This window comes from Abramis brama (genome assembly GCF_963993115.1).
Source record: "Abramis brama genome assembly, chromosome: 11".
Classification (NCBI taxonomy): domain Eukaryota; kingdom Metazoa; phylum Chordata; class Actinopteri; order Cypriniformes; family Leuciscidae; genus Abramis; species Abramis brama.
In genome coordinates this window covers 20,796,828-20,824,768 of record NC_139973.1, presented here as the reverse complement: position 1 = coordinate 20,824,768, position 27,941 = coordinate 20,796,828, and the positions used below count along the sequence as shown (strand labels likewise).

At 36.5% G+C, this 27,941-nt stretch overlaps 1 protein-coding gene across 2 annotated transcripts in view; it reads right to left on the bottom strand.

Moving 5' to 3' along the window:
• Positions 1-27,941, bottom strand: part of usp43a (ubiquitin specific peptidase 43a) — a 97,093-nt gene that overhangs the window by 32,580 nt on the left and 36,572 nt on the right. For both annotated transcript variants that reach the window (XM_084129937.1, XM_084129938.1), the window contains exons 3-6: positions 23,282-23,385; positions 12,515-12,607; positions 7,618-7,753; positions 3,850-3,994 (exon numbers count right to left, since the gene is read on the bottom strand). In XM_084129937.1, the coding sequence (XP_083986063.1) occupies positions 3,850-3,994; positions 7,618-7,753; positions 12,515-12,607; positions 23,282-23,385 (478 nt within the window). The remainder of the gene's footprint in view (positions 1-3,849; positions 3,995-7,617; positions 7,754-12,514; positions 12,608-23,281; positions 23,386-27,941) is intronic.

The following is a 27,941-nucleotide window of genomic DNA, read 5'->3' as shown; positions in this document are numbered from 1 at the left end:
AATGATCAGAAGTGAAATAAGAACAAGTGATCAAGTTTTCGGTCGAAAACATTACACTTAAAAACAATAATAGGCTAATCTTTTGTAAATGGAACAAACCAAATGTTCTCTCAGAAAATTGGTCAGGTGAAAATACTATCTACATGCCTTAATACATCAACACACATTACTGATTATTTCAAAATGGCCTCCAGTCAGGCCAAGCTGAGGAAGATGGATTTATTTTTTGATCTTAGTTATGCCCAAGGTTACTTACTAGCTCAATTTTAAGTTAATTTTTCTTGTAACCATGATTGGTCATTGAAGGTCTAGCTATAATACCCCTTAAAACTCCTTGCATGCAATTACTGTTGTACAAAGTGTTATACAAATACATTTTAAAAGAATTCACTTCAATTGACCTTGCAGATAGATTGGTTCATTATCCTGCATGTTGTAGAGGGTTGTACCACAATAAAAGTTTATTTGGAAAAAAGAAAGCTGCATACAGATAAGAAGAAGGACGGAGACTCTAATTCCCAATCCATTTGTCTTTCTTTGCAGTAATCCCAGTGTTGTTATTTTCCATCAGATGGAATATCAATTTCTAAATCTAACACATAGCAAAAGTTCATTTTTCAATAAGAAAGCCTTGGCAGCAACACAGCCTAATCTGATTGGAAATTGCACAAGAAAACATATTTCATTATAGTAGAAAAGGCCAAATCGGAGAAAGATCTACAGTATATGAGCCTGATTTGCTTTACACTTCATTACACTTTCTAATTCAGTATTTTTAATATTAGCCATATTTAAAACTTATACTGTAGGCTATATATTTCATCATGTCATGAGTCATTTACAATGTTTTACTGATGCTACCTATCTGATGATAAATGTGGCTGCTGTGATCAGCAATGCAATTAAGATGGATAATATGCAAAAAGCTCAAATATACTCATTAGCCAACCGTTGATATCCAGATGAGCAGTAAGTAAAGTGTTTTGACAGAACCATGTGAACCTTGTATAATATACTGATATTATGAGTTGTTCAACAACCCCTCATGTGAATATATATTCACATACAGGGCCCTATTTTAACGATCTGAAACTCAAGTATCAAACGCGAAACGCAAGTAACTTTGTGGGCGGATCTCGGGCACTGTTGCTATCATACCGGCGGGATAAATGACTCTTACACCTGACGCAAATCTAAAATGGGTTGGTCTGAAGTAGCTACATTACTCATAGGTGTGGTTTGGGCGTAACGCGAAATAAACCAATCAGAGCGTCATCTTACATTCCATTTAAAAGCAGGCGCGTTTTTTCCATGGCGGATTGCTATTATAACGGCGGATTTGCCAGTCGCACGCCAGGAGCGGTTCACAGCCGTGGAGACCGACGTTCTCGTCTGGGCCGTAAAAGACAGAAGTGACATTGTATGGGGATGGGAGAAACCCACCCAAATTAGCTTCGGTTAAACAGGCGTATAATAATTTAGGTAAATGTGTAAGCTAGATTTATGCCTATTTTTTAACATCTTCATGGACACTACAATGATTTCCCTTGTGTGGTAATATTTTTCCTTTGCAACAATGGGAACTGCTGCCTGCGTCTGTGTAGATGAGAGAAGTGTATGCACGTTGTGCACACGCTACATTATGGCCAAGCATGCGCCCTTAAAATAGCATCAGAATAATGCGCCTAGGTTTAGACTAGGTTTTTCCTGGTTTGTGGCGGAATTGTTTTCTGAAACTGCAAAATAGCACCAAGGAACGTTTGCGCCAGGACACGCCTCCTCTTTTTGCTGAACCGCCCCCAGGAGCGCAAGTCCATTCCCTAATTTACCGCCGTGCGTCTGTGGAGGGAAAAGTCCGCTGTGCGTCGGATGCAAAATAGGAATGATACATGCGTCGGTGTACAAAGTCAATTGCGCTGGGTGCAAGATAGGGCCCACAGTATTAATAATATGTAAGCAATGAATTTCAGCTGGTGTTGCACCCTATATGCATTTCTCTCCCAGAAAAAGTTCACATATATTTTAATAACATGCAATCACATAAGAAGATCATCCCTTGTGAAAAAGAAGTGCACTTAATTGTATTGAATGTCCACTTGTAGTGTACTTCAAATCTTAAGAGCACTTGACGAAAGCACACCTTCTTGCCCATGTTTTTTTACAATTGCTATTAAAAACTACCCATTTGTAATAAAAAGTGCACTTTGTAATATGTCAAAAGTTTTAGTTTAAAGTACACTTAAATCATGTTTTAATAATCTTTTGTCATGCTTTAAAGTACACTTATTTTGATGTGTTGACTAGCATAAATAAGCACATGTAAATTAGGCTACTTGTAATTTGAACTGTAGTGTGATATTCAATATTAGAGTTGATATGTTTTAAATTGCAACATCCTCATTGCAAATGTGTAATCACAAATATATGTAAATTGACATACAAGTTTCAATGCAATTGCATTAAATTGTTATTATTATTTTTTTTAGTTTACTTAAATGCTTGTCGGTACATTCAGCAGTACATTTAACCATATTTTAAAGTCAACCGAAGTAATTACGAAATTACATATACTTGTACATGCATTAAAGTCCTTCTTAAATTGGTAAAAAAAACTTCAGCTAATTGCAATTGATATAAATTTAAACTATAATAAATTAAATTCACTTTTTAAACATTTTATATACATTTTTTAACTATAATCAATTGAATAAACTTTTAATCAATTTCAAATAACATGCAGTTTAGTGTCCGTAAATATTACATTCAGTTTTCAAAGTGTTTTCTTTTAATTATTTCTGTTATAACTATATCTATTTTTAAAAGTATGATAAAGTGTACTTTTTTATCACAAGGGATGTCACATCAGTAGCTAGAAAAAGTTGTTTTATTCTACATGGAGCAAGTTGCCCCTCAATTTTTGACAACCCCCATAAGCACTGTCATCAATCTTCAATCGTCCACCTGACAGCCATATTACACAAACATGCTATACAGACTTGTAAACCGGGTTGTATCTGTAATTCAAAAGAGCTTCTTTATTTTGAAGTAGAAAGTTTTCTTTAGACCTTTCAGTGAACTTATGATATACAGTGCTATAACATAGCTGGGAGAAAAAAAGTAAGCTCATTTATAAGGAAAAAGTCGCGCTGCAACCCTATCACGAAAATGCATCAGTGGACTGAGAAATCACTGTGTACTGAGATATTTACGTGTAAATATCTATCTATAATGCTACATTTTCCAGCACATTGCCTTTTATGCCAACATTTTTCTTAAAAGTGCTGTAAGATAGTATTTTTGGTGGAATACCACAAAATATCCCTACTACCTGACAGATATCACTGAAAAAGATGTCCAGAGGAATCAAATCTGTCTGTGACAGCCCTAGGCAATGTAAACAGCAAAAAAGGGAAAGGGAGTGGTCTGCACTTTTTTCCTCAGAAATATTGTATTTTCCGGAATTAAAGTTAGAATACAAGTTCTAGCATCGCTAATCTGACATCGCAGCCCTCTCATTATAATGCAGCCAACAAAACAGAAGTAGTTACACAGTTTTGTACAGTATCTCTATAGGAAAACTGAAATGGCATGTGAAATATTTCGAAAAGCTGGAATCACAGAGGGTGATGACGGTAAATCGGATGACTCGGCAGAGGAGGACACGGTGGTTTCCTCCAGTCTAAGTGGGCAGTTCTTGGCCAGAATAAGCTGCCACGAAAAAAATAAGAATTCTGGCCTTGTGAGAGATGGGAGTTAGCAAACATCTTGAATCATTTACAGCACCTTCAACGGTCAATATTCAATTAGCAGAAGCATTGCCTCGATTTCCTTATGTATCACTTTGGTTACCTGAGAATCGCATGGAACCTCCTCTGGCGGACAGGGGTGGAGCCTGGAAAGCGTAGATGACATCACTCTCTGAGATACTCGTCATATCATCTTCATCAGAGAAAGAGCGCTGGAACCCATTTGAGTTAATCTCTGTCAAAATCACCTATAAGAGAAAGAGAAATGTTCATTTCAAATGGCCTTGCACACCATGAAATGGATTATAATGCAGTCATAGTCAGATTAGTATGGTAGTAAGCTATTCTAAACCAACCATGCACATACTCATACACACTCATTACTGCCTCCCACCACAAGGGGGAGACACCATCTACAGTAGTATATTGTGTGGGAAGCCCTGCTAATACAAGGCTAAGTTTTTACAAAAAGCCATATAATACCTAATCTAAACTCTGTGGAACAGGCCAAATAAAAATCTGTTGCCTGAACTCATCATATAATATTCAGTGTTGAGATTTGTCTATAAAGCCTAAGGAGGCAGTGAGTAATCCTTTTTCCTGTAATCTCAGACAAAGGTTGCGCCCTATGCTGATGTTTCTGTCCTCTCACATTGTTTGGGGCGGCTTTGAAATAGTCATAGCATCCCATAAGCATCTCCACAGCATTTCTGACAGAGCTGAAGAGATGAACACGCTACTGTATAAGAGATTAGAAATGGAGGTCTAAATGCTCTTACAGTATTGCAAATCTCTTGTATCACCTTGTAGTCTCTGTCCTTTAATATCATCTTGCATATCCGATGGTTATCAACAGTAAAATGGCCTCAGATCCAAATAAATAACATAACTCAGAAACAACAGGCAATGTAAGAAACACTTAAGAGCTGGATAAGAGAGACCTTACAAATATAAAAGGAAGTAACTCTGCAGTAAGAGCATCTGGCCATCTATTCCTTATCAGATAAATAATGTCCTTATCCATCCAACAAAAATGTGCATAATTTGAAAGCACTAAATTAGTCAGGAAGAAATGTTTGATTGATTGATTTGATTTTTTTTTTTTAAACTATTATCTGTATAATTGTGGTTTTCTATATTTTGATATGGCTATTTAAAATGGATTCATTACTTCTCAAAACCTTGAAAAAGATTTCAGCAAACTAATCTAGATCTTTTTATGATTTAAAGGGATACTCCACTAAGACGAGTTGATACATACCTCTCTCGTCTGCGCGCAGTAAAAAGTCACCCTTGAAAAATCCTCTCCCTCTCACTTCTGTCATTAGAACCAACGTGACTTTTTACTGCGCCGAGTCGAAGTGCTTCCAACTTCAAGTGCTATTCCGCCATACATTATAGTTATCCTTTTTACCCGCTTAGAAAAGCACCACGTTTTATTTTGTGTCACCATACTTGGTCGTGTAACTACTTGTGTAACTGTATTTAAATAGGGAAAACGTGGAGGTGTTTGGTCGCTTCTAGCTTCATCTCTGTTTAGTCCCTAATGAATGAACTGGGCTAAGCTAAGTGCTATCAAAGTGTCGCCGCGTGCCAGAGCGATTGAGTGCACGCACTGAGATGAGAGAGGTATGTATCAACTCGTCTTAGTTAAGGGAATAACATAGTTTAATATGAAAAAACGGTGGAGTATCCCTTTAAAAATGTACCTATACTGTTTTCATTTTTATCATGTCTATGTAAAACACACTAAATTACTATTGTATGTCTATTAATAAAATTGCCTTGCCATGGAATGTTAACATGCTCATTGCATTATGAAAATAATAGCATTAGTTGGTGTACATAAGTTATATACTTCTTAATCTGAGTGCATTATTGATATGGTGCACTAATTAGGGTCTAATTACTGTCACCCCACAAGTACACTATATTGAAGTGGGAATAGAGATTTCGGTGCAAGTGAATAAGCATGATCAGACTGTACATCAATCGACAGCACAATATAAACTTTGGTCATGTTTGACAAAACTGATCAATCGAGTCATGTCATCGAGTCTGACATTCTCATAGACAAGTGAAACCCAAGAAAACCCTTGTGCTAATATTGCCAATGCTCATCTTAGACAAGGAAATAAATGATCTTGAACAGTCTAAAGTCTGTCATTTCTGGGCAAAAGAGGGAATTTGTGGACTGTTCATTATCCAGAGCAACCTAATGTTAATTTCCATACTACAAAAAAAAATTCATTTAGACAATGTGCATGTTGCTTATACTACACTCTAAAAAATTAAACCGTGATTTTTACGGTAAAAAACTGGCAGCTGTGGTTGCCAGTACTTTACCGTCAAAAATACGGTAGCAACGTTATTGGTTTTACAGACTTAACTTAAAATTTACAGTAATAAACCGTAATTCATTATCTGATATAATGTGAATTTAACGTCCTATTGAAGTATTAATATCCGTTTTGTACCATTGTAATACACTGATAACCAACAATCACAGCAGTGATGAGAGTCACATGATCAATCAAAGCTCATCACAAGCAGCTCTTCCACAAGAAAGTTAACACTATAGAAGCTGCACAGTGTCATTCACACAAACATTAAACACCATCATGGTAACACACATGAAATTTTAAAAATGCAATAAACATTAATTTAACAACATTAAATGTAACATAAAACCCTAATGTACATAACTGATTAGAACAAACTAAGAAAACTATGAAGAAACATAGTTATTTTAACAAAAATAGATCAAATGTGAAGTGTCACACAGGGAATTGTGGGAATGTCAATTTACGTTTTTTCACTGTAAATTATACAATGAGCTGTTCTTTTTCACTTTCAAAAACTGTAAATTTAACGGTATTTTACAATAAATTACATTAAATGTACCATTTAGATCTATCACAGTTATTTACCGTATATAGTACGGAAACTTTCTGTTAACCAATTAACAGTTTTTCACTGTAGCATTTTTACAGTCTTTTACCGTTAAAATCACGATAATTTTTTACAGTGTAATAATCTAAATCACAAGCACATTATATGGTTAGTTCACCCCCAACAAAAAAAAAAAAAGAAAAGAAAAAAAAACATTTTAGTTATTTACCCTCATGTCATTCCAAACCCACAAGACCATCAAAAATGGTAAACGGAAGCTCAAAAGTGCATGCTTGACGTGAGAATCAATGAGGTTTGTGTTCCAAACAAACAAAAACAGGTTTGTGTAACATCACGGTAATCATCATGACATGTGGAATGTTGGACCCAACAAAAGCCAAAATCAAACAGTGTGCACCGGGTTTCAGTAAGTGATGATGTGATTGTTTGTTCAAGGATTATAGAAATGATTATAACAGTGTCATTAAACATGTATCTTGCAGCACAATAACACCTTGAGCCCTGGCTGAGCAAGTCTGGGTAGTTTCCATTAACCAACAGATGGAGTGTTCAGAGGAGGCAGTTTAATGGCGTATGATAGAGATACATGCGCTTGTTCGCTATTACTCTTCGCAAGCCTGGAATTTGTATGCAAGAGGAATTATTCTCTGGCAAGACTATGTAAGGTGTGTTTTTGCAGTGCAATACAATATTTTATGATGAACTAATGGGGTGAGAATAGAGGTTGAGAACACAATGGGGTGAGAACACAATGTAGTTCAAGAATAGGAACAGATGTGAGTGAGTGAGTGAGTGAGTGAGTGAGTGAGTGAGTGAGTGAGTGAGTGAGTGAGTGAGTGAGTGAGTGAGTGAGTGAGTGAGTGAGAGAGAGAGAGAGAGAGAGAGAGAGAGAGAGAGAGAGAGAGAGAGAGAGAGAGAGAATAAAACACCAGCAGATATGATAGACAGCAGGTTTCACCTGGTCTGAAGAGATCTTGCCCTCCTCTGCTACCATGGCCCTGAGTGTTGAGACAGACCCAAAGAGAGGCACAGCCAACCCTACTCTCAGAAACCGCTGACCTTCATTGTTGAACACCAGCGTCACATTCAAGGCCCTAAAAACACAGTAACATACATATTTAGCACATCATCTAATACAACTGTTCATGATGTTAATTTGTAGGCAAATTCAGTTAATTCACTATGGATACCCTAGGGGTTTTTACCATAGCAGTTTTTCATTTATAAGAACTAATGGGAAATCTCTTCAATTAATGGTAACCACAGACATTTTTGCAACATTAATGCAACATTAAAACTGCAACAAAATGTGTTTAAAGCTTTTAGTTGTCTTTAAAAAGTTGCTAAATGGTTAACAAAAAGTTATGGATATTAAAGGGATAGTTCACCCAAAAATGAAAAATAGCCCATGATTTACTCACCCTCAAGTCATCCTAGGTGTATATGACATTCTTCTTTCAGACAAATACAGTTGGAGATATATATATAAAATGTGTTGGCTCTTCCAAGCTTTATAATGGCAGTGAATGGCTGTATATATTTTTTAAGTCCATTAAAGTGCTTCAATCCATGATACAAGTGCTCCACACGGCTCTGGGGGTTAATAAAGGCCTTCTGAAGTGAAGCGATGCGTTCGTTTAAGAAAAATGTCCATATTTAAAACTTTATCGACTAAAATAACTAGCTTCAGGCAGACGGCCTACGCAAGTTTACTTGTGCCAAAACACTTGATGTATGACGTAAGATGTAGGAGTAGCGTAAGCTTTGACGCCTCTCACAGTTCAAACAAACAGGGCTGGGCAACAAACTCAAGCTCCTCCAACATTTCTCTTTAAAAATTCTAATTTTAGACTTCTAATTCGTGACTGGTGTTTTGTTTTGCTCTATCCTCTGCGCTTCCACAATCGTCATTACGTTGTACGTCAGGTCAAGGGTTAGTCTTTCGCTGTAAATCGATGCGTGTGGCCGTCTGCTGTAAGCTCGTAATTTTAGTAGATAAAAGTTTAAATATGAATATTTTTCTAACACGAACACATCACTTTAGAATGCCTTTACTAACCCCACAGAGCCGTGTGGATTAGTGATGCGCGGGTCCCGCTTTTATTAAATTATTTGGCCCGCCCCAGCCCGCCCTGCACCACTGTATCTATTTTTACAACCCGCCCCGCCCCGCACCCGCGACCATTAAATAGACATAGCCTACTAGGCATTGTAATGTACTGTATATGAAAACAGCCTTTATTTCAGCCTGAAAGTGCTTGGAAACATCGCCATGTAAACTGGCAATAACAGACGATTCTGAATATGAACCATAAATCAGGTCATATTAATAAGATAATGATTTAAACATTTTCAATATTTACAAAGCAGTGTTTGTATTCATCTAATTCATCATTCACCTTTTTTTCTTTTAATTATGTAAAATCCCGACCTCAATTTCTCCCGCACCTCATCTTCCATCTTCACTTTTATTTCTCCGTCTTTGTTGTTGTGGCTGGCGGCGGGAGCTGCTTGGCGCGAGCTGCTTTGCGCGAGCTGTGTCACCTGACGCCAAAGGTTTGGGGAAATCACGCAAGTTGCATTGCTACGGCCTTATGAAAGAACCTACTAAAATGTGACTACTAAACCTACTAAAATGCTGGACATTGCATGTAACATATATGGATTTTTATTTTATTTTGTTTTTATTGACCCGCCCCAATCCGCCCCGCAAATAAAGTGACAAATTCTTTACCCGCCCCAACCCGACCCGCGGGCTACCCGCGGGGCCCGCGGGTTATGAGACGACCCGCGCATCACTAGTGTGGATTACTTTTATCATGGATGGATGCACTTTGATGGACTTCAAAACAGAAACGGCCATTCACTGCCATTATAAAGCTTGGAAGAGCCAGGACATTTTTTTATATAACTCCAATTGTATTTGTCTGAAAGAAGAATGTCATATAATCCTAGGATGGCTTGAGGGTGAGTAAATCATGGGGTAAATTTTAATTTTTGAGAGAACTATCCCTTTAAACTCTATCACACCGAACAGGAAAACTCACCTACTCACTAGTAAGGTTTTTTTTTTTTTTTTTTTTTACAGCCTTTTATAATCACACTCTTGCAAATTATTCAAACTTTTTTTTGTCCATACAAAGGAAGTAAATGTGAGTGGACTATCCCTTTAACCATGGTTAAAAACCAGTGTAACACAAGCCGCGTTTCCATTACCTTTCAAATTGCGCAAAATTAAAATTGTGAATTTAAAATACGCTCAATGGAAACACGTTAATTTTGTTAATAACACTTAACATTTTCTGTCTCAATTACGTTAATAACACTTAACGTTTTTCGCAATGTAAATCGCAATATATATATTTGCCACATGCAGGGCTACAGTCTGAGTGAGTGTAGATATGTCTGGTTGTGTGTGTAGATGTTGTGAAGGTTGATTTAAACCAGCACGTGTCTCTAACACTGCCACATACACACAGCTTGTGGGTGCAGTGCACATTAGGGTTGGGAGCTGATCTGTTTCCTGCTGTATTTGTTTTGCTTGAAATTGCCCCATACAAGCCAGTTGCACAGCAGCTGATCGTCTCAGAGCAGTAGCATTTTCCACTGCAGCTGCAGTTGTGGACATTATGGCTCTGGAGACTTGGGTGGACTTTTAGATGCCTCTCTCTGCTGCATTATTGAAAGCTGTATGTGAAATGCTGGACCCAACAAAAGCACTCCGTTATAAAAAACTACACTCTCACTTGAGTGAACCAGTGAGAAGTCAACCGAAGCTTTTTAGATTTTAGTCTGAATCATGTGACAGGGTTTTATATATGTGGACTGTCAATCAAACTTAGCTTATTCTGTGTTTTCAGAGTGTATCTAGGCGTGGTAAATCGCAGGTTGGATGTGTTGCCTCTTGCAAAGACATATTTGTGCATTATTACTTTGAAAAGTACAGTCTGACTACAGCGTACCAAATATCTGCACAGACACCAACTAGAGTTAATCACATTGATGTTAAAACTGAAAGCACTAATTGGGTAAGTCTGAAAAAAAGAAGATCATTTCACTCCATATTAAAAAAAGGAAGTAAGAAAAAAATATTTTGCATTGACTTCATTATGCATTGCAACCACAAATGACACATTGTGCAACCATGCCATTCCAAACCCATACAACTTTAATGTGTAAACCATTTTGACCACTCTTTTAATATAATGATTTTGCAACATTAGCTCATTGGAAAAACATGACTCCAAAAGAATGACTAAACAGTACCTATACAAACCATTCACTGCGGTTTTCAGCTGAAATGAACATGAAATGAATGTGGCAGTAATACAACTTTTCACACAAATTATGATCACAGAAGCAGATTATTGATTAATAGAGAATTATTTTTTGTGCATTTCCTTGCCCAATACTATGTTATGACTTTTTACGCTAATACATTTGCATCACATAACCAACTCCATATGTATAGGCTTTTCTGACATAGTAAACTTGCTTTGGTACAGTAGCTCATCTGGTACAACACTGCACTTGCCATGCGGAGTGCTCGGGTGTGAGTACTGTAACACACGACACAATGAAAGAGCTTAAAGATATGTAGAAACAAGCTAAATGGCATGGCTGCTTCAGAAATAGCGTTTTTATCTCACATTTGATTTTCTTAACATCAGTTTTGTATGTTATTTTCAAACGCGATAAAATAAATAGAGCTTTAAACCTTTTAGCGCCACTCACCGGACATTTTGTTCCCAAACCGCCAATAAAACATTAAGCATCGCAAAAAAACAATAAAACATTGCCAGATTCATGTTAATCTATTTCGGGTAAAACTAAAAGTGCCTTGCACCATTTATTGGACATTTTACTGTGAAATTGTCAAAAAAAAATTCAAGAAGCAATGTAATATCATTTTATAGAAATGTCGCCAGTTTACATTTTTGGGTGAACTTATCCTTTCAATTGTGAAGTATATTAGGAAAATATAACAGTAAGTACATATCATAACACAATTGGTTGTACAAATTTAAATTTAATTTACGGGAATGTATTAATGATATTCATGTACAGATATTACTACAGTAATCAGAATTATTATTATTACTTTTTTTTTACAAAAAGTGAGAATGATTTATTTTATATATGTATTTCTTGAAAGTTTAGATGAGATTCACCCACCAGCTCAATGAAAGAAAATTTTTTCTATTTGATCTGTCTGACTAGAGGCACTTGGGCACTGTAGGTTGTGCTGGCTAACCTGATTGGCTCCCTAAAGTCTTGCCCAGGAGTTCAGCTCACATGTAAGCAGTGCTGGTCTGCTGACAGAAGTGTTTCTGTCTATCCATAGCATGTGTCTAATCTAATTTGTAGTCTTCATATTAATTAATTGAAATTTACTGAAGACCTTCCAATTTGGCCCCCTAAGCTCTCAGTGAGGCTAGATATGCCATTTTCACTTTAATGAATGTGATTCAGAAATGCTGGGAAATCTGAGTGTTAAGGACAGTAGGTACAAGCCTTCATGATGAGCCGTAGTTCTCTCCATATATTTCTCGCGTTCTATTATCGGTCTGTCTGACAGGTTGACAGTCTCACAGAAGAGATTTTGCTGACTGGCAGTTTTTGAGATTTAAGAAAATTGAGACAATGTTCTTGTAAGAGCTGTTCACTTGGTCATTCATCACATGAAGAATTTCAGGGTGGTTAAAGACACAAACACACTGAAACACACAAAAGCAAAGATACACACAGACACATATACACACAAACACGTATACAGACATAAAAATACATATAGCATACAGACATGAGTCCTAATAGATTCCAAAGAGATAAAGACAGAAGGCACAGTAACATACCTGGTTTGTCGCAGTGGGATTGGAAGTGAAATACACAGGAAAGGGTCAAAGGTGTTGCTCTGTTTAAGGCAATGAGGGCATGTCAGTGATGACCTGAAACATAGAAATGACCATGAGACATTTAATTATTTTTTTCCTTTAAAACACTCACAACCATAATAATCAATAATAATAATAGCATAAATTTTGATTTGCTTGATTTTAGCTTTGTGAGGTTTAAAATGTCAAAACCCATTCATTTATCCATGTCCATGTAATTTTGGTCATATAGTTTGTCTTTAGTATGATGTCTCACATCAATGAGAGTCAGATTCTCGTTCTTACAATTTGACTTAAAACCTTTATGTGAACTAGCTTAGGCCAACTCAATATGTATGTCTTAACTATAGAGTATTTAATATGTTATATTGGTAGTTTCCTAAAGTCACTAGCCACTTAGAATCTTCACTGGCCACAAAACTGCCATATAGATATATTTAATATTGTCTCATAATTTGGCAGCAGGTATATTAGGCTGTTGTCACTTTAGGACCTGACGCACAGACCCATTATACTGTTACACATGTGTTTTCTTTCTCAACTGTTCACTTAAAACATAACCGGCATTTTGACATTATTTTGTGTACACGTATTTGACTGTTTAAGTGCAATAAGCAGTGAAAAAGAACTGAATTTAGTACTGAGAGGTGGCTTTCTGTGTGCGCACAGTGGGTGTGAGCACAAAATCTGCGGGAATGAGTAAAAGTATGAGCAATACGCACAATGCCACATCGAAATTCATCTGTAATACAAACAATATTCATCCGGAGCAAATTAAACGAGTGAGTGAGGGGAGGCAGGTTTGTGTGTCAACTCGCTGTCGGAGAGATGAGAGAGCGAAGAGCACAGCTGGTATCGTGTATCTATTCTGGGGAAAATGAGTATAGGAAGCGATTCAGATATTTCGATATGTATCGAAAAATAGATATTTTTGACAACACTACACTGCACTTAGTTTATTATTTCAGATGCCTTTTTAAAAGACTATATATATGCTGTATATTATTATTATTATTATTATTATATAAAACTGTTTTGTACATAAAATTCAACCTGCCAAAGTGGCTAGTAGGAGTGACTGTGTTACACGCCACTGCTGAAATCCACCCACATTTGGCGGGTGTTAATGTCAAGCCCTGGCCACATTCCTTTAATCCTAAAACTACAATATTTTGATCAAATCCCCTGACAATTTAGCTGTTCAGGCTGCTGCATTCCAAAAACTCAATCTTTCTAAATCGCTATTATTGTCTTTCATTCCAGTGGAGAAAGAAAAAAACCTTATACATTCTCCCAAAAAGGATAGATGTATTAAGACTTATTTTAATGAGTATATATATTTTTTTCTTTTAAGGGGCAGTCACACTACACTTTTCATTCCATTGACTCCTATTAATATGCATGTTAATGATGGGAAAATCGACAAGAAATATCGGCATGTTCGCGAGATCAAAAATGCATCTTTTGTTACTGGACAACAATACAAAAATACAGATTTTTGTCTGAAGAGTGGACAATACGTGAACATGTCTATACTCTGAGCCCGATATAGAGCTTCCCTTCATGACTCAACAGCTGAACACTGGAAATGCATTTGGGTTCTGCAGGTGCAATGTGTTCACCTGCAGTGCAGACAACAGCTCGAAAACCAGCAGAGATGGGCACATGTTCTCACATTCACTGAGATAGAAAGCTTTGGAAGGCATTGATTTCAGTATCTCAGTATGAAAAAAAAAGAAAAAAAAAAGAAAACGAGCACAGAGAGAATAATAAAAAAACGAACGCAGAAGCAAAAAGGATAAAAGTGAGAAATAAAGATAGAAAAGACATCTATAAGTGGAAAAAAATGAAAAATAAAGTGAGGGAACAGTAGATGTAGAATGTGTCTGAGATTGCATCATTTTTGGGGTCCAGTTGTCTATTGTGAACTCGGCAGAGCTGTCATATCAACCGGTGGAACCCCTTAAAATAGCAGCGCACTCCTACCACAGCCATAGCTAACAGATGTGTTTTGCACTGCACACACAAACAAATGATGCACTTGTTAGAGAGAAAGTGTGTATGGGGAGTTAGTGTGAAGATAAATAAAGAGCTGTGAAAATAACAGCATGTGACCATCATATCAGCAACAGCAATGATTATAATTGGCTGCGAAGTAACTGTGCACATCCAGTAGACCAAAATCAAATGGTTACAATTTTTTTTTTTTTTTTGTGGCTTATACTATGTGGTTTAGAGCCATGGCAGAATCAACTCTGTACTCGTCTGTAGTGGGACTGGAATCATACCCTAACATGGTATTTAACAAAATTAAGTTTAATTTCCAAAATGTAAAAATAAAAACATCCACGTTATGACATTAGACATCATTGCAAAAAATAACGTTCCTCAACAATGCACCATTCTAGAAGACATGTTCTATAGCATGGTGGGAATACAAGCAAATAACATTTTTGCATTTTTTTAATTTTACAAAAGTTGCATTTGTAAAGCTTATAGCCATTTAACTCTGTTGCCTTAGAATATTTTTTCTTTATTGTATGAGATAAATTCATTAATAACTATAAACCAGAATTGTATCACAAATATATTTATTTTAAATGCAAATTAATGTTTATTTAGTATTCAAATCAGGGTTTTTTTTTTGCAACGTGGTTGAAAAATTGCAAACTGCCCAGAAATGAACTTTTTCAGGCCCTATTTTTGTACCCTATAGAATCACACCATAAGTTAAGGTGCCTCTTTTCCCATGCCATACTTGTGTTGTTAAGCTGCAGTAAATCACAGTGCCACTTAAAAGCACGTCCATTGAGAAAACTGTCTTTGAACCAGTCTGGTGGGCATGTCAGAAGAGAATTGGTTTGTTGGGCTAAGGAGGAGTGAATAGACCGTATCTCTGTTTTACACTTTCCTCAAAGTCTTGAGTCAAATTGGTCTGTAATGTTAATTCAGTGAATGTCATTCTTATATAGATTTATTGTAGTCATGCCCTGTTCTACGGGGGTGGTGGAAGGTGCTAAGCACCCTGAAACGCAAGCAAGAGCACCCTCAATTGATACTGTAATTATATATTGGCGAACACAGATTTGGCAAATGCTCCAGTGCATGTGTGTGTTTGCGCTCTGGAGAACGTCAAATGTATCTATTTACAACGTGTTTTTGCAGCGATGAGCAAAGTAGCCAATCACAGACAAAGTTGTTGATCTCTTGAACGCAATCAGACCAATCAGATGTGTTTAAGTTAGTCAGAATCCACTCACTGCTCAAAACGCCAGAGTTTTTATTCAGTGCTGAGTTGTGCAGGCTCGCGAAACCTCTCATTAACAAACAAAGTGTAGACACGATGTACATAAGAGATTTATTGTGAATTGTTGGCAGCTTAATTGATTATAATGGAACTTTGTGAGATAACTTTGTGACAAAGCAACAGCGTTTTAGTGATTGTACAGGGCGCGATCTTGGCTCGCTTCAGAGGCTACAGCCTATATAACTTAATCCATTGAATAAAACCATTGGTTTTTTATGCTGCTAAGAGGAACCGATGGCCAATTGCATGCTACAAAGTTTCGGAAGTGACATCTACATATAAATGCTGGATTCACTCTGCACAGGAAAGGTATAATATGACATGTTAAAATAGTAACGCATTAAAGCAATGTAAAGGCAGACTAATAGATTAATAACAAAAATATTTGTAGCAAAATATTTTTGAAATTCTATTCCAGTTATTGGTCAAAGTGATGACTCGTAAACAGTCTTAAATTTCTCACTGTACACTGCACTATGGGGGAGCCGTTGCTTAGCCAACACAAAGACTATAGATATAGAAAGACTGCTACCTCCTATTACTTATGAATGGGAGAAACTGCAACGCGCAATATAGCGGAATACGTCCCGCCTTCTAAGTAAAAGAGCCAATCCCTGATTGGTAAAGTCATTGTGTCACTGCAGCTGCCATTAGAAGTTCCGGTTCCCATAGAAACCTGAGACTTGGGCTTATGACTGCACATGCGCATTGGCTCGTCTTGCCTGAAAAATGCACTTTTTTAACGCTATTTGAGCATAAGAAACAACATTTATAGGATAGTTCATGTCAGATTTTGTTGCTGATTTGAAATATGTTATTTAATTGTGAGATCGCCAAACAGTTTTTGAGATTTCAGGATTCCCTTGGACTTGGTCTTGGATGCCTGAAATAGCTGCCCGGAGGCATTGCAAATATGGCCGCCGAGTGAATAGACTTTCCTTAAAGGGATTTTGGCCTACATCTGCACTTTACTAGAGCACCCTCAGTAATTTCAGAAGCACCCTCAGTGATTTAATTCTGGACCGGGCCTGAATGTTGTGTAATTTGATCGTTATCCATTTTAATTTGATGTGAAAGAGCGACAAGTACATTCATGTAAAATTTCTGTTTTATAAGCATTCAGTTGCCTTCACTCAATCTGCAGTGAAGGGCCTTGGCAGCCATGAACTCAGTACCAATCAACAGCAGAGCAGGTGGAACTGGTTTTTCCCCAAACAAAAGAGGCTACGACCTCAGTCCAGGACATGTAGTTCTTTTCTAAAAAAGAGTCTTACTCTGTATATTCACTTTTATCACCAGGGAGATAAAAATATATTCTATGAAAAAAGCAAAAAAAAAAAAAAAGCAGTCAAAACAATCCAAAGAGAGCAAAATGAGACCATGCTTAAGGAAACACAAAGGCTGTTCCGAGTCTGAGATTATATTTAAAAACAACTCGGCTTCTAAATAAATCAACAAAAGGTCCTCCAAACTCCTAGTCAATACTTTAGCAACATTAGGGGGGGATCTGTTTGCAATATTTTTGTGCAGTCCTATACAGTACATCAAGTCATCTAGCTGATATGTAGCTAAAATCTATTTTTAATATGGCAACCAAACTTAGATTTGTTATCAACACTGCAATCCTATTGCCAGTGAGACGGTAGATAACCATTTGTACCTGTCTTTCCAATATCTATTGCAGCTGAAGCAGAACCTGATAACAGTGGCCAAAATTCATGTCCGGAGGGGACATTTGCTTTTAATGACCCTTCAGGCTCGATTAAACAATCACAATATGAGGAGTATGATATATTGGCAAGAGGAATACACTAAATTTGGTTAAGGTATTAAAATTACATTTTTTTTTTTTGGAAAAGAGGGCAATCTCCATATTATGGAATATGGGTTTAATAGTATCATTCAAAAACAATGCATAGAAAAACAAAAAGCTCACAGGAAATAAAGTATACATTGACTACAATGTAATCAGTTAATATACCTTGTTTTTGATTACAGCAGCCATTCTGCTGGGTATTAACTCGCTAAACTTTGTGCATGTGTCATGCTTAACTTATTTCCAATCCTCCTTCCCAAAGTTGAGCTTCATTGGATGCCCTGCATGACTTATCACAATTCAAGCATATCATTTCCCAAAGGTTTTCAATGGCTTTAAGGTCAGGGGACTGAGGAGGCCATTTCTTAATGCTGAGAATAAACACTTATTCCGTGCAACTTTGTTGCATTTGTAAAGTGTTTGGGATTGTTATGTTGGAAAATACACATATGCTCTCCAAACAGATCCTCCATACTTGACAACATTGTGTTCAGTAGGATCTTCAAGTATTGGTCCATTTTCAAAATGCCAGCAACTTTGTATATCCTTCAAACACCTGCTGCAGACATGTGTGCACAATCCCATTATGTTTCCCCTGCGGTGCTTAATTGTGCCATGTATGCATTTGGTATTAACTCTTTCCTCACTATTTACAGCATTTTCTGTCATTTATGAGACAACAATTCCCCACCATTGACGGAATTTTCCGGCAATCCCTGTTTTCACTGTTATACAGTAGGGGGCGCTATTATGCATATTCTGAAAGAGTACAGATTCTTCTGATCAAAACACAGATGAAGAAGCAGAAACAAACGATAGAAGCATTGCCCATGTAAAAAAAAATTATCATCAGAAACTAAACAAGATCATCCATAAATCAAAATGAACCAATGTTACAGAAAGAAATGTCGATCCAGAAAGAGATATAGTGCTGTTTAAGCTTTAAGGGTGTTGATGGAAGCAATCTACTCCATGTTTTGATCATCACTCTAAATGACAAAAAGGCGATTTTTTTTTCAGCTTACAAAAAAAAGAAAAAAAGAAAAGAAAAGAAACTGTCGTTTGTTTGTTTTTTTTACGAAACTTACCCACATTCAAGTGTTGATAAAACGAATGCATGAAGCTAGACTATTTTTAATTAAATTAGAAATTAAATTAAATTAAATTAAATACAATTAAATTAAAATACAAATCAAAATACACCATTAAAATTCTGGACGTGAGATCATGGCAAGCACAAGATTATCCGTAAATAATAACATAAATTTTGGCCTGTTCCTAGCACAAAGCTATTTTATGGATTCAGAAGACTTGGAATATAGTGCATAATTTGTATGGAATACATTTATTTTAAAGAAGATGCTCTGTTTGTTCTTTTGATATATTGCATGTTCAGATATTCATACAAAAATATGAATATCAATATGAAAATATTTTGTTGATATTTTCATCAACAAAATATTCTGAGGGCCATGGACATTTTGTGAAAATGATCAAAAATGCTGGCACTGGCTGGAAACTTCTTTTTAAAAAATGTTGGCGAGGAAAGAGTTAAAACACTCCAGTCGTTTCCTACGAACATACTTGAGACCATTTAATGCTAAGTTCTTAAATTTTGACTTGTCAGACTGCAGAACGTGGCTCCAATCTTCCATACTCCAATCCCTATGTTCTTTGGTTAATGCAAGGTTGTTGTTTTTTTGCAGTTGATAAAACTGATAAAAGGTACACAATCTCTCAATCCAGTCTCTTGTAGCTGTTGGCTTACAGTTCAAGATGAAATTGGAGGTTCCTCACAACTGCACGTCTCATCTAGGTCTTTAGAAGCTGTTTTCATCCTTCATTGCTTCACCCTTCTGTCAAAAGGCTTTCTGGTCTTCCTTGACCAGCCACAGCACTTTACATTCTGCATGGTAGGGGTGTCACTGTGCTTTGAAATAATTCTACGGACATTGTAACCATTTACATCCAGCACATGAGCAATATCCAAAACTGATTGACCAGATTTAGCTATTTTAACAATATCCTCCTTGGTCACAGAGGACAGCTCCTTCCATCTGGCCATTTTCACTAAAACCCACAAAATAACATCTAATGATATAGCTAATACCTCCCACATAGTGACTGAATTATAGGCTGGGAATGAGTGCAAGCTTGGTATGACCACTTGGCCAAAAAAGACGTCCAAGCAATTTGGTGTGTTTCATTGCATCATGACAAATAATCCGATTGACACATAGAACACGTACATTAGTTTTACACTTCAGGCAAAATTTCACAACATATGCAAACAAACTAATTAATAAACATTTAATAAAAAGTTCCTGAGTAAGAACATTTAGCCACTATTGTATATCAAAATCTTATCTTGGCTTTTTTTTTTGTCTTATTACAATATTCAATATATATCTTGGTTTTAATGTATCAGTTCTTAAACAGTGTTTTGTTTTTTCAGTCATATATCCAAACATATATTGAAGTCAACAGTCAAGTAGTTTCAAAATGTTGTTTACCAATAAATGAAGAGGAAGAATGCTATTAATACTGTTGTATTTGTATCATTTATATAATTATATTTGCAATTCTATTATTATATTTATATATAATTGTATTCTATTTATATATAATTAGATATAATATTGTATTTACCATCATAATGTACATTGTACTAAAACATTTTAAACTGCCCCACGAGACAGTAAAGATTTGAGTAATCACGTGAAATACCACAATTTTGAATTTACTTGCTGAATTTCAGAAAATGATTTAGTGAAAATGGACAGTTAGAACTGATTCATGCAAATGTTTCAAACTCAGACACATTTTTTAAACAATTTTTGCGATACAAGAGGCATTAATAATACTTCTGTTTTAAAACCCATACTCATGAGCTGCAAGACAAGAAGGAATGATCTACTAATCATCTAATGATGCAGTCTTTATGAAACTTAAAAATCCAGACTTTAATGACCACATCATGTTTTTGTCTCCCTACATTTCATATCTTATCAGAGATAAACCAATAGGCAATGTGAAATTGACAGACAGATTGACTTAATTAAACAAAAGCTGAAAGCAGATATCACAGCAGTGTTTGTGTGGCGAAGATATGAATAAACAAGCAGGGTGCAATCCGAAATGTAGTCAAATCAAAGTTAGAGCAACCAACATAGTTAATGGAATTACAAAATGAATCCATGAAATCAAGAACTCACTGAGAAGCGGAAGCTTTTCTCGGGATTGAAGAAAATTGCTGAGTCCATCTCTACCTGGCTTTCTACTTGCTGAGGAGCTCTGGTAGTATAAATGTGAGTGGGCATGAAGCTGGGAAAAATTGGGATATTTATAAAGAGCTTTGATGCTTTAGAATGTTTATCGAAGAAAAAAAAACGAATTAAACCTATTCAAATAACTTAAAAACTTAACATTCAGCATTTGCATATTGCTCACATCTGCAGAAGCAGAAATGCCGTTGGCAAGAAGGTCTTTGTCACACCAGAAATAGGTGAAAATAATGCTTATATTCTCTATAGCAGAGTGTGTGATTTCATTGTGGATTACTTGATCATTTTCACTCTGCGGAAAGTTCCGGCGCAGATGTTTCAACAGCCCTGCAGCCTGAGAGAGACAGTGAATAGCATGAAGCCTGCTGTTTTCTAGAGAGCTCACACAACGTGTGCCGGATGAGCCCATTTCTATGAAGGGAGACAAAATCTCAGCCAAATTGCGGAACAGATGATAACCAGTCATTTTCTTCATTGATGGATGTCTGAATAAACCATGAACAAGAATATTTCAAGAATCTACAAGAATTACAGGGTAAAAATATTACTAATTAGTATTCAACTAATCCATTGAACTTAAGTTAACTAAATTAATAACTAATGATTTTTACTATTTTTTAGAAATGAATCAACACTGAACTTACTTAAGCTGGACAATGACACTATTTTCTTCTAGAGCTACTGTACAGCCAAAACAAACTGCATTATTTGTATTTGTTGCATTATTTTCCTGTTATCACTGTAAAGCTGCTTTGAAAAAATCTGCATTGTAAAAAGCGCTACATAAATAAAGGTGATGACTTAAAATTGACAATTGTGTGATCTAATGCAATTAATTAAACTGCAATTGACTGCAATTGTCTGCATGAGCGGTGTTGATAAAATTGAAGGGACGCCACTTTGATCTGATTGTAACCTACAACAAATAGTACTCAAAACACTAAAATTTGCAATAAATAAATAAGAGAAAAAGACCATGAGCTCGCATCTAGGGATGGGTACCAAAACCTGGCCGTTATCGGATCTGCTTTTGGTACTGGCGAAAATATGAAAATACATTTCCTATTTATTATTGCTACATAAACATCTTGCAAATTTTATCCCGCCAACCGTTTCTAATTTGCTTTTTTGCTATTCGCAAACCAGAATAGAGACCTCTCTCATGCGAGTACAGGTATATAGCAGCCTTCTCAGATAACAATGACATATAATAATCACATAATCAAGGTCACGCTGCATCGAGACGTTTATCTCTGACACTGATCCAACAACATTTTGCTCATTTTGCTCAAGTCATTGTCACATGTTTACGGGTTTTTTGTTCCTGTTTCGCTTCAACAGCTTGAAGGACATTTTCACTATCTCCAATAATCAACAGACCAGAAGTCATTTATTTCCAAAAGAGATTTGAAGTTTGGTTGCACTGACACATTTAATCAAAACTATTAGTGCGAGGGAAAAATGATCAATACTTTTCCACTAAAACTTATGTTTCTTTGGGCAATTGTGATTAGTTAGGATTTGAAGACATAGGGTGTGTCTCAATCAGCTCCCTAGCTTCCTAGGTCGTGAATTTGGCCACTGGTAAGGACAGTTGGCTCATTACACATTGGGACACTATTTCAGGCAACATGACAACATCTTCTCTGCTGAATTACATAAATAAATTATAAAAGTTAGCTAGATTGTTCACTACCTGTCTAGCGATGTATGTTTATGCTGATATAATTAAATAATGGTTTGGATCTTAAAAAAACATCTATCGTTTATCATTATATGTAGTGAGTTAGCTCACGTGATATCAATTTATCAGGCATCAATGCTTCCCGGTTTTTACAGTGCATTGTGGGACTTTTTAGGAAGACAGCCCCTAAAATGTCCGACTCCCTGATAAATGGCCATGAACTAGGGAGCTGATTGAGACGCACCCATAGATTGTAAGATGTAGTTTCAAACAACCTATTTAACATGAGATTTGATTTTAGGGCTTTTTGTTCTTTTAACCTTTTTCTAAACAGCAGTAATATGAGTAGTAACTTTACATGTTTATCATGTTAGAGTTGATAACAATATTTGTAAAATAATGATTTTTGACCAAATTGTGCATCCCTTCTATCTACTTATCAGTATAACAGTCTTTCTGTATGTATAATTGCAAGCAGGTTGTTACATGCTACTACAGTATGATAACATAAAATAGTGTATACAGTACACAGTCAAGGATGCCTTATACCACACAAGTGTCCCAGTAGAATTCAAAGCTCAGGCAGACGGATGAAGGGCGGACTTGATATTAAATTAAAGACTAAGGGGTGTCTGACCTGTACTGAGCTTGGAAGTGCTCCTGAACGAAACTGTGTCGAGTTCCAGGCTGCTGTGAGTTTGCTGGGCCGGGGCAAGAACTCTCCTCCAATTCCACAGAATCCTGAGAGATGCAAGCAGAAGATGAATGAATGGAAAAAATATATTTAGTTGTTTTTCACATTGAATTAATGTCTAACTGAGACATATATAGCCAGTGTTACTTGTTTTCCATTCATGGAAATCTTATTGCTATACTATGGAGATACATCAATAACACATCAACATTGATACAATTCATTTGCATTATAGTTCAGAAACTTGAGATTAGAGTTTTATGTCTGTTGGGTGTTTTGGGCCTAGATTTCTTTGGATTTTGTATCTAAACCTTCCATGTTCTTATGTGTAAATTTCAGGTTCATGTATTTATCACTTTACACTGCAAACATAAAATGACATTCTAGAAAATTGTGTTGCATCAGTTTGGGGAAGGTCCTTTTCTGTACTAACATGACAATGCCCCTGTGAGGGTACATAAAGAAGTGATTTACTGAGTGTGGATTTACTGAGAACTTGACTGTCCTGCACAAAGCCCAGACCTGAACCCCTATTGAACACCTTTGGTAAGAATTAGCACCAATTATGAGCCAGACCCCATAATCCAACATATCAACATATAGGCTTAAGATGTGGTTAGCCTAAATTATATTGAGTTACAATTATAAAGAGAGGAGTTTTATCATTTCATGTACTTTTTAAAATGGGATTGAGGAAGGGTAAAATTGAGAGGGACAGTGGAAGAGGTAGAAAGAGATGAGAGGAAAGGAATAGATTGTATAGGTAGAGGAGATGAGTTGAGGATTTAGGAGAAGCAAACAGAGCTGAGAATGTAGAAAGAGGAGTAGAGGAAGAAGAGACGGTAGAGTGAAAGGCAATGGTATTAGTGGAAAGAGCAAGAGAAGAAAATATAAGACGACATGGACGGAGGGGAAAGGGAGAGCAAGGTGTAAGAAGAGGGAGGAGAGGTAGAAGGACAGGGTACAGACGGGTTTCAAATGAAATCAGAGCCAGCCTAATTGAGCATGTCATAAATTATGGTCTTTCCTTGAAGGAATCTGGACAGAGAGTTCAGCCCAACATAACACTGTGCCACAGTTAATGTCCCTGGACAACAAGCTGCAATCCACTGGTGTTGTGGCATACAATGCTGTCTTGGGGTCCCACAACACAGAAAGGCTTCTAAATTTTTTTAACTCCCTCAATGAAATTCACTTTCCGCAGGGTGATCAGGAGCAAATTGAGCGAAATTGTGTTGTTTTGGTCAATTTCCAATTTCACCATTCAGCATTTCAGGACGGTGTTCCTTCCAGCATATTCTCCTCTTGGAGATGGAAAGTATATGATCACAACAACCAAGTCTCCGTCAAGCGATGGAAGAGGCATTTGGAGAAGTTGAGGCACAAGGATGGATCTAACATTCACAGCTTTTTTTTCCCCACGATGCATGAATCGTGAAAATATATAATTCTTTGACCAAATGTAAATGAGAGACAAGATCTTTAAAGTTCATTGATTCGATGATTGCAGTATACATTTATTTATTCATTTACTTATTTTATTGTTTTGGGGCGAAAACACATTGTTATACTAAACTCTTCATTAAAGAACACAATTTATTTTCATTCATGTATTTGTGTATCTACAGCTGAATTTATTATCAAATCAGAGAACACACTTGTAGTTTTGATGCTGCTATTTATTTTTGATGAATGCATTACTAGAATAAGCACTTCAGTGCAGTGATACTAAAATGTTTTGCCAACATAAGAGTGTTTAGTTTGCTGTGTTAATTGTTTTGAGAGCAACTACATTCATTTGAAGAAATGTGTCAAGTCGATAGAGAAAAACTGTAATTTATTAGACACTACTACAGGGCCCATTCTGAGCAGTCCATAATCAAACTTATGTCATTTTCATTTTTATATTGAATGAGATGCCAGCAATACTTGAACTACCAGTTATTTCTCTAAGAAACATGGCAAAATATCTAAACCCATAATAAAGATGCACCGCAAATGTGACGAGAAATTTAGCTTTATGGCATTCAAAGATGGTCAAAATGTGGCAAAATGCAAAATATGTACCAATACATACATATCTGCAGTATCCAACAGAAATTAACACTAGAGGCAGTAAAAACAGGAAGCACTTTTAATCGTTTTTACACACAATTATGATTACGGGGGGCAGATTTTGAATTAATAAAGACTTCACGCGGCTCCTTGCACAATTAGGTTTTACAGACATACTAAGCTTGCTCGGTAGCTCAACTGGTACATTGTACTTGTGAATCGGAGAGCTCGGGTACGAATCCCGTGAAAGACGAGTCACGATAAAAGAGCTCAAAGACAAGAGTTCAAAAACAAGCTAAAATGGCATGGTTCCATTTGCATTTTTATGTCACATTTGCTTTTGTTAACATTATCGGGTAGGTTTAAGGATTAGTGTAGGTGTACGTTATTTTAAAATGGAGCTTTTTAGCGCCACTCACCGGACATTTCAATTCAGAACTGCGGTGATATCATAGACTGTAAAAAATATGGACAAAGCGTCTGTGACGTCACCCATATACTTTCTGAAGAACGGTTTTGAAGCCGTTTATGGGGGGTATGGGAGGCGCCATCTTGGAAAATCTTGGGAAATCCTAACCCCGCCCACCTTCTGGCCAATCCATATATGGGTAAAGGACGCGAGTCCGGTTATTCCAAGTACAGAACAGCGCGCGTCACTCAGCTCGCTCTGCTACTCCGGTTATCTCTGTATGTATATTTTAGGCAATGAAATATGTTATAAAACACCATACTAACTCTTTTCGTTTTCATTTAAAGAAATCTTAAACATTATAGCCACACAAATGTGGTTCAGGCAACGGCGTATTGATTATATTCACTGCATATAACGTTTGCCTATTTATAACAAAACGCAATATAAAACACAAACCTGCCTCTTTTCGTTTTAAATATAATATAAAAATATTAAATGTTGCAGTAAACAACATTACAGATCATCTTCGTTGTATTAAAATTTAAAATGACAAAACTCAACCCAGTCTCTTTTTGTTAAATTTCAGTTTTATCAATATTAGCTATTATAAAAGTATAAGTAAAAGGTACAAGAAGCTATACAAATAAAGCAAACAATTCAGTCAAACATACAAAGTCAGCACTCTAGTCTAACCATACAACGGTAAAGTTAAATAGCTTATAAAGTTATGAAACTTCCCCTCAGCCAAAACGATTGGCCAGGGAACAAATTATAGATTCACGAGGCCAAAAATCGCCCGTTAGATATAAACAAGACGAATTATATCTCATGTTTAACCACTACAGAGACGCCAGAGTCAGCGGCAAACGTCAGAACGACTAGCCGAGGAAAGGCTGTTCCAGGCGGGGTACATGAGCGTTGAGCGTCCGCTGATCGTCTGGATCTCACAACTGGATAACATTTTCATAAATCTTTATAAATAAACCACAGATTTGAGCTTTAAACAACTACATTCTAACCTGAAAAACTCTTAAAACTACATTTCATGATACAGAAACAGTAGTATTATATTTCAACTGTGTTAAAAAATGGCACTTCTTATGTTGTTATTCTCCTTGGCGCTGCCTTATCAGCAAAGTTAACCACGCCCTCATTTGTCATACATTTTATATCTAAAATACGACCTAAACTAACGAGTTTAAAATTAACCCCCCTCACAGTTGTCAGGCACTCGGAACCTATCGAAAAATACAATAAAAGTCCATGGGACCAACCTGTAAAAACATGAATTTATGCTGTGAAAACGGACATTTTAACATGGGGTCTATGGTAATTTGCTCCCTTTTGGGACCTTCCTCTAGCGGATTTTCGATGTATTGCAGTTTTTCGCACTTCCGGGTAGGCTTCATTTTTCAGATTAGAATGTTGCCGCTTGGGTGATATGTACAAACTCCAACGTAATAAAACGTTGCCATATTCACGTTCATCACGCTTTTAACGCCATTCACTGGACATTTCACTTTGAAACTGTCGTGAAACGCACGGCGCAACGTATTTTGCATTTAGCAAAAATGTTGCCACAGGTATGTTTTTCTAATGAGCCTGGGCTGAATAAATGAGAAGAAGCTTTGTAGAAAAATAAAATACTACATTTACGGACATTCTTTTCCTGATGGGATTAGAATTCTGCTAATTTTGCTTCATACGTTTTTACTAAGGTTAGGCTATGCAAGGATAAACAGACATGTTCGATTTGGATGGGATTAACCATCTGTGAAACACAAATTTACCTAACCTCCTCAGGGACAACTAGTTCTCCAAACAGGGCTTAAGACATTCAGGGAATTATGGGGAGCAGTCAGAGAAAATGAAATATTATTCTATGCAGAGGGAGGAGAAAAATGAAACCGTCAGTATGATAAAAGTCATCTGATTATTCAATGCAAATCCTAACTGCAGAATTTAACATGTCCTTACATAAAATCTTTCAATATTGGAAGAGAAGGAGATGAATTTATACCTTAACACACACAAAATGAACTAGTATCTTTAGTGAACTAAAAGGCAGAAAGGGTGCTGTCAGACAGTGGTGATAACAATGTCACATTCACACTGAGACTGAGGCACTGAGCGAAA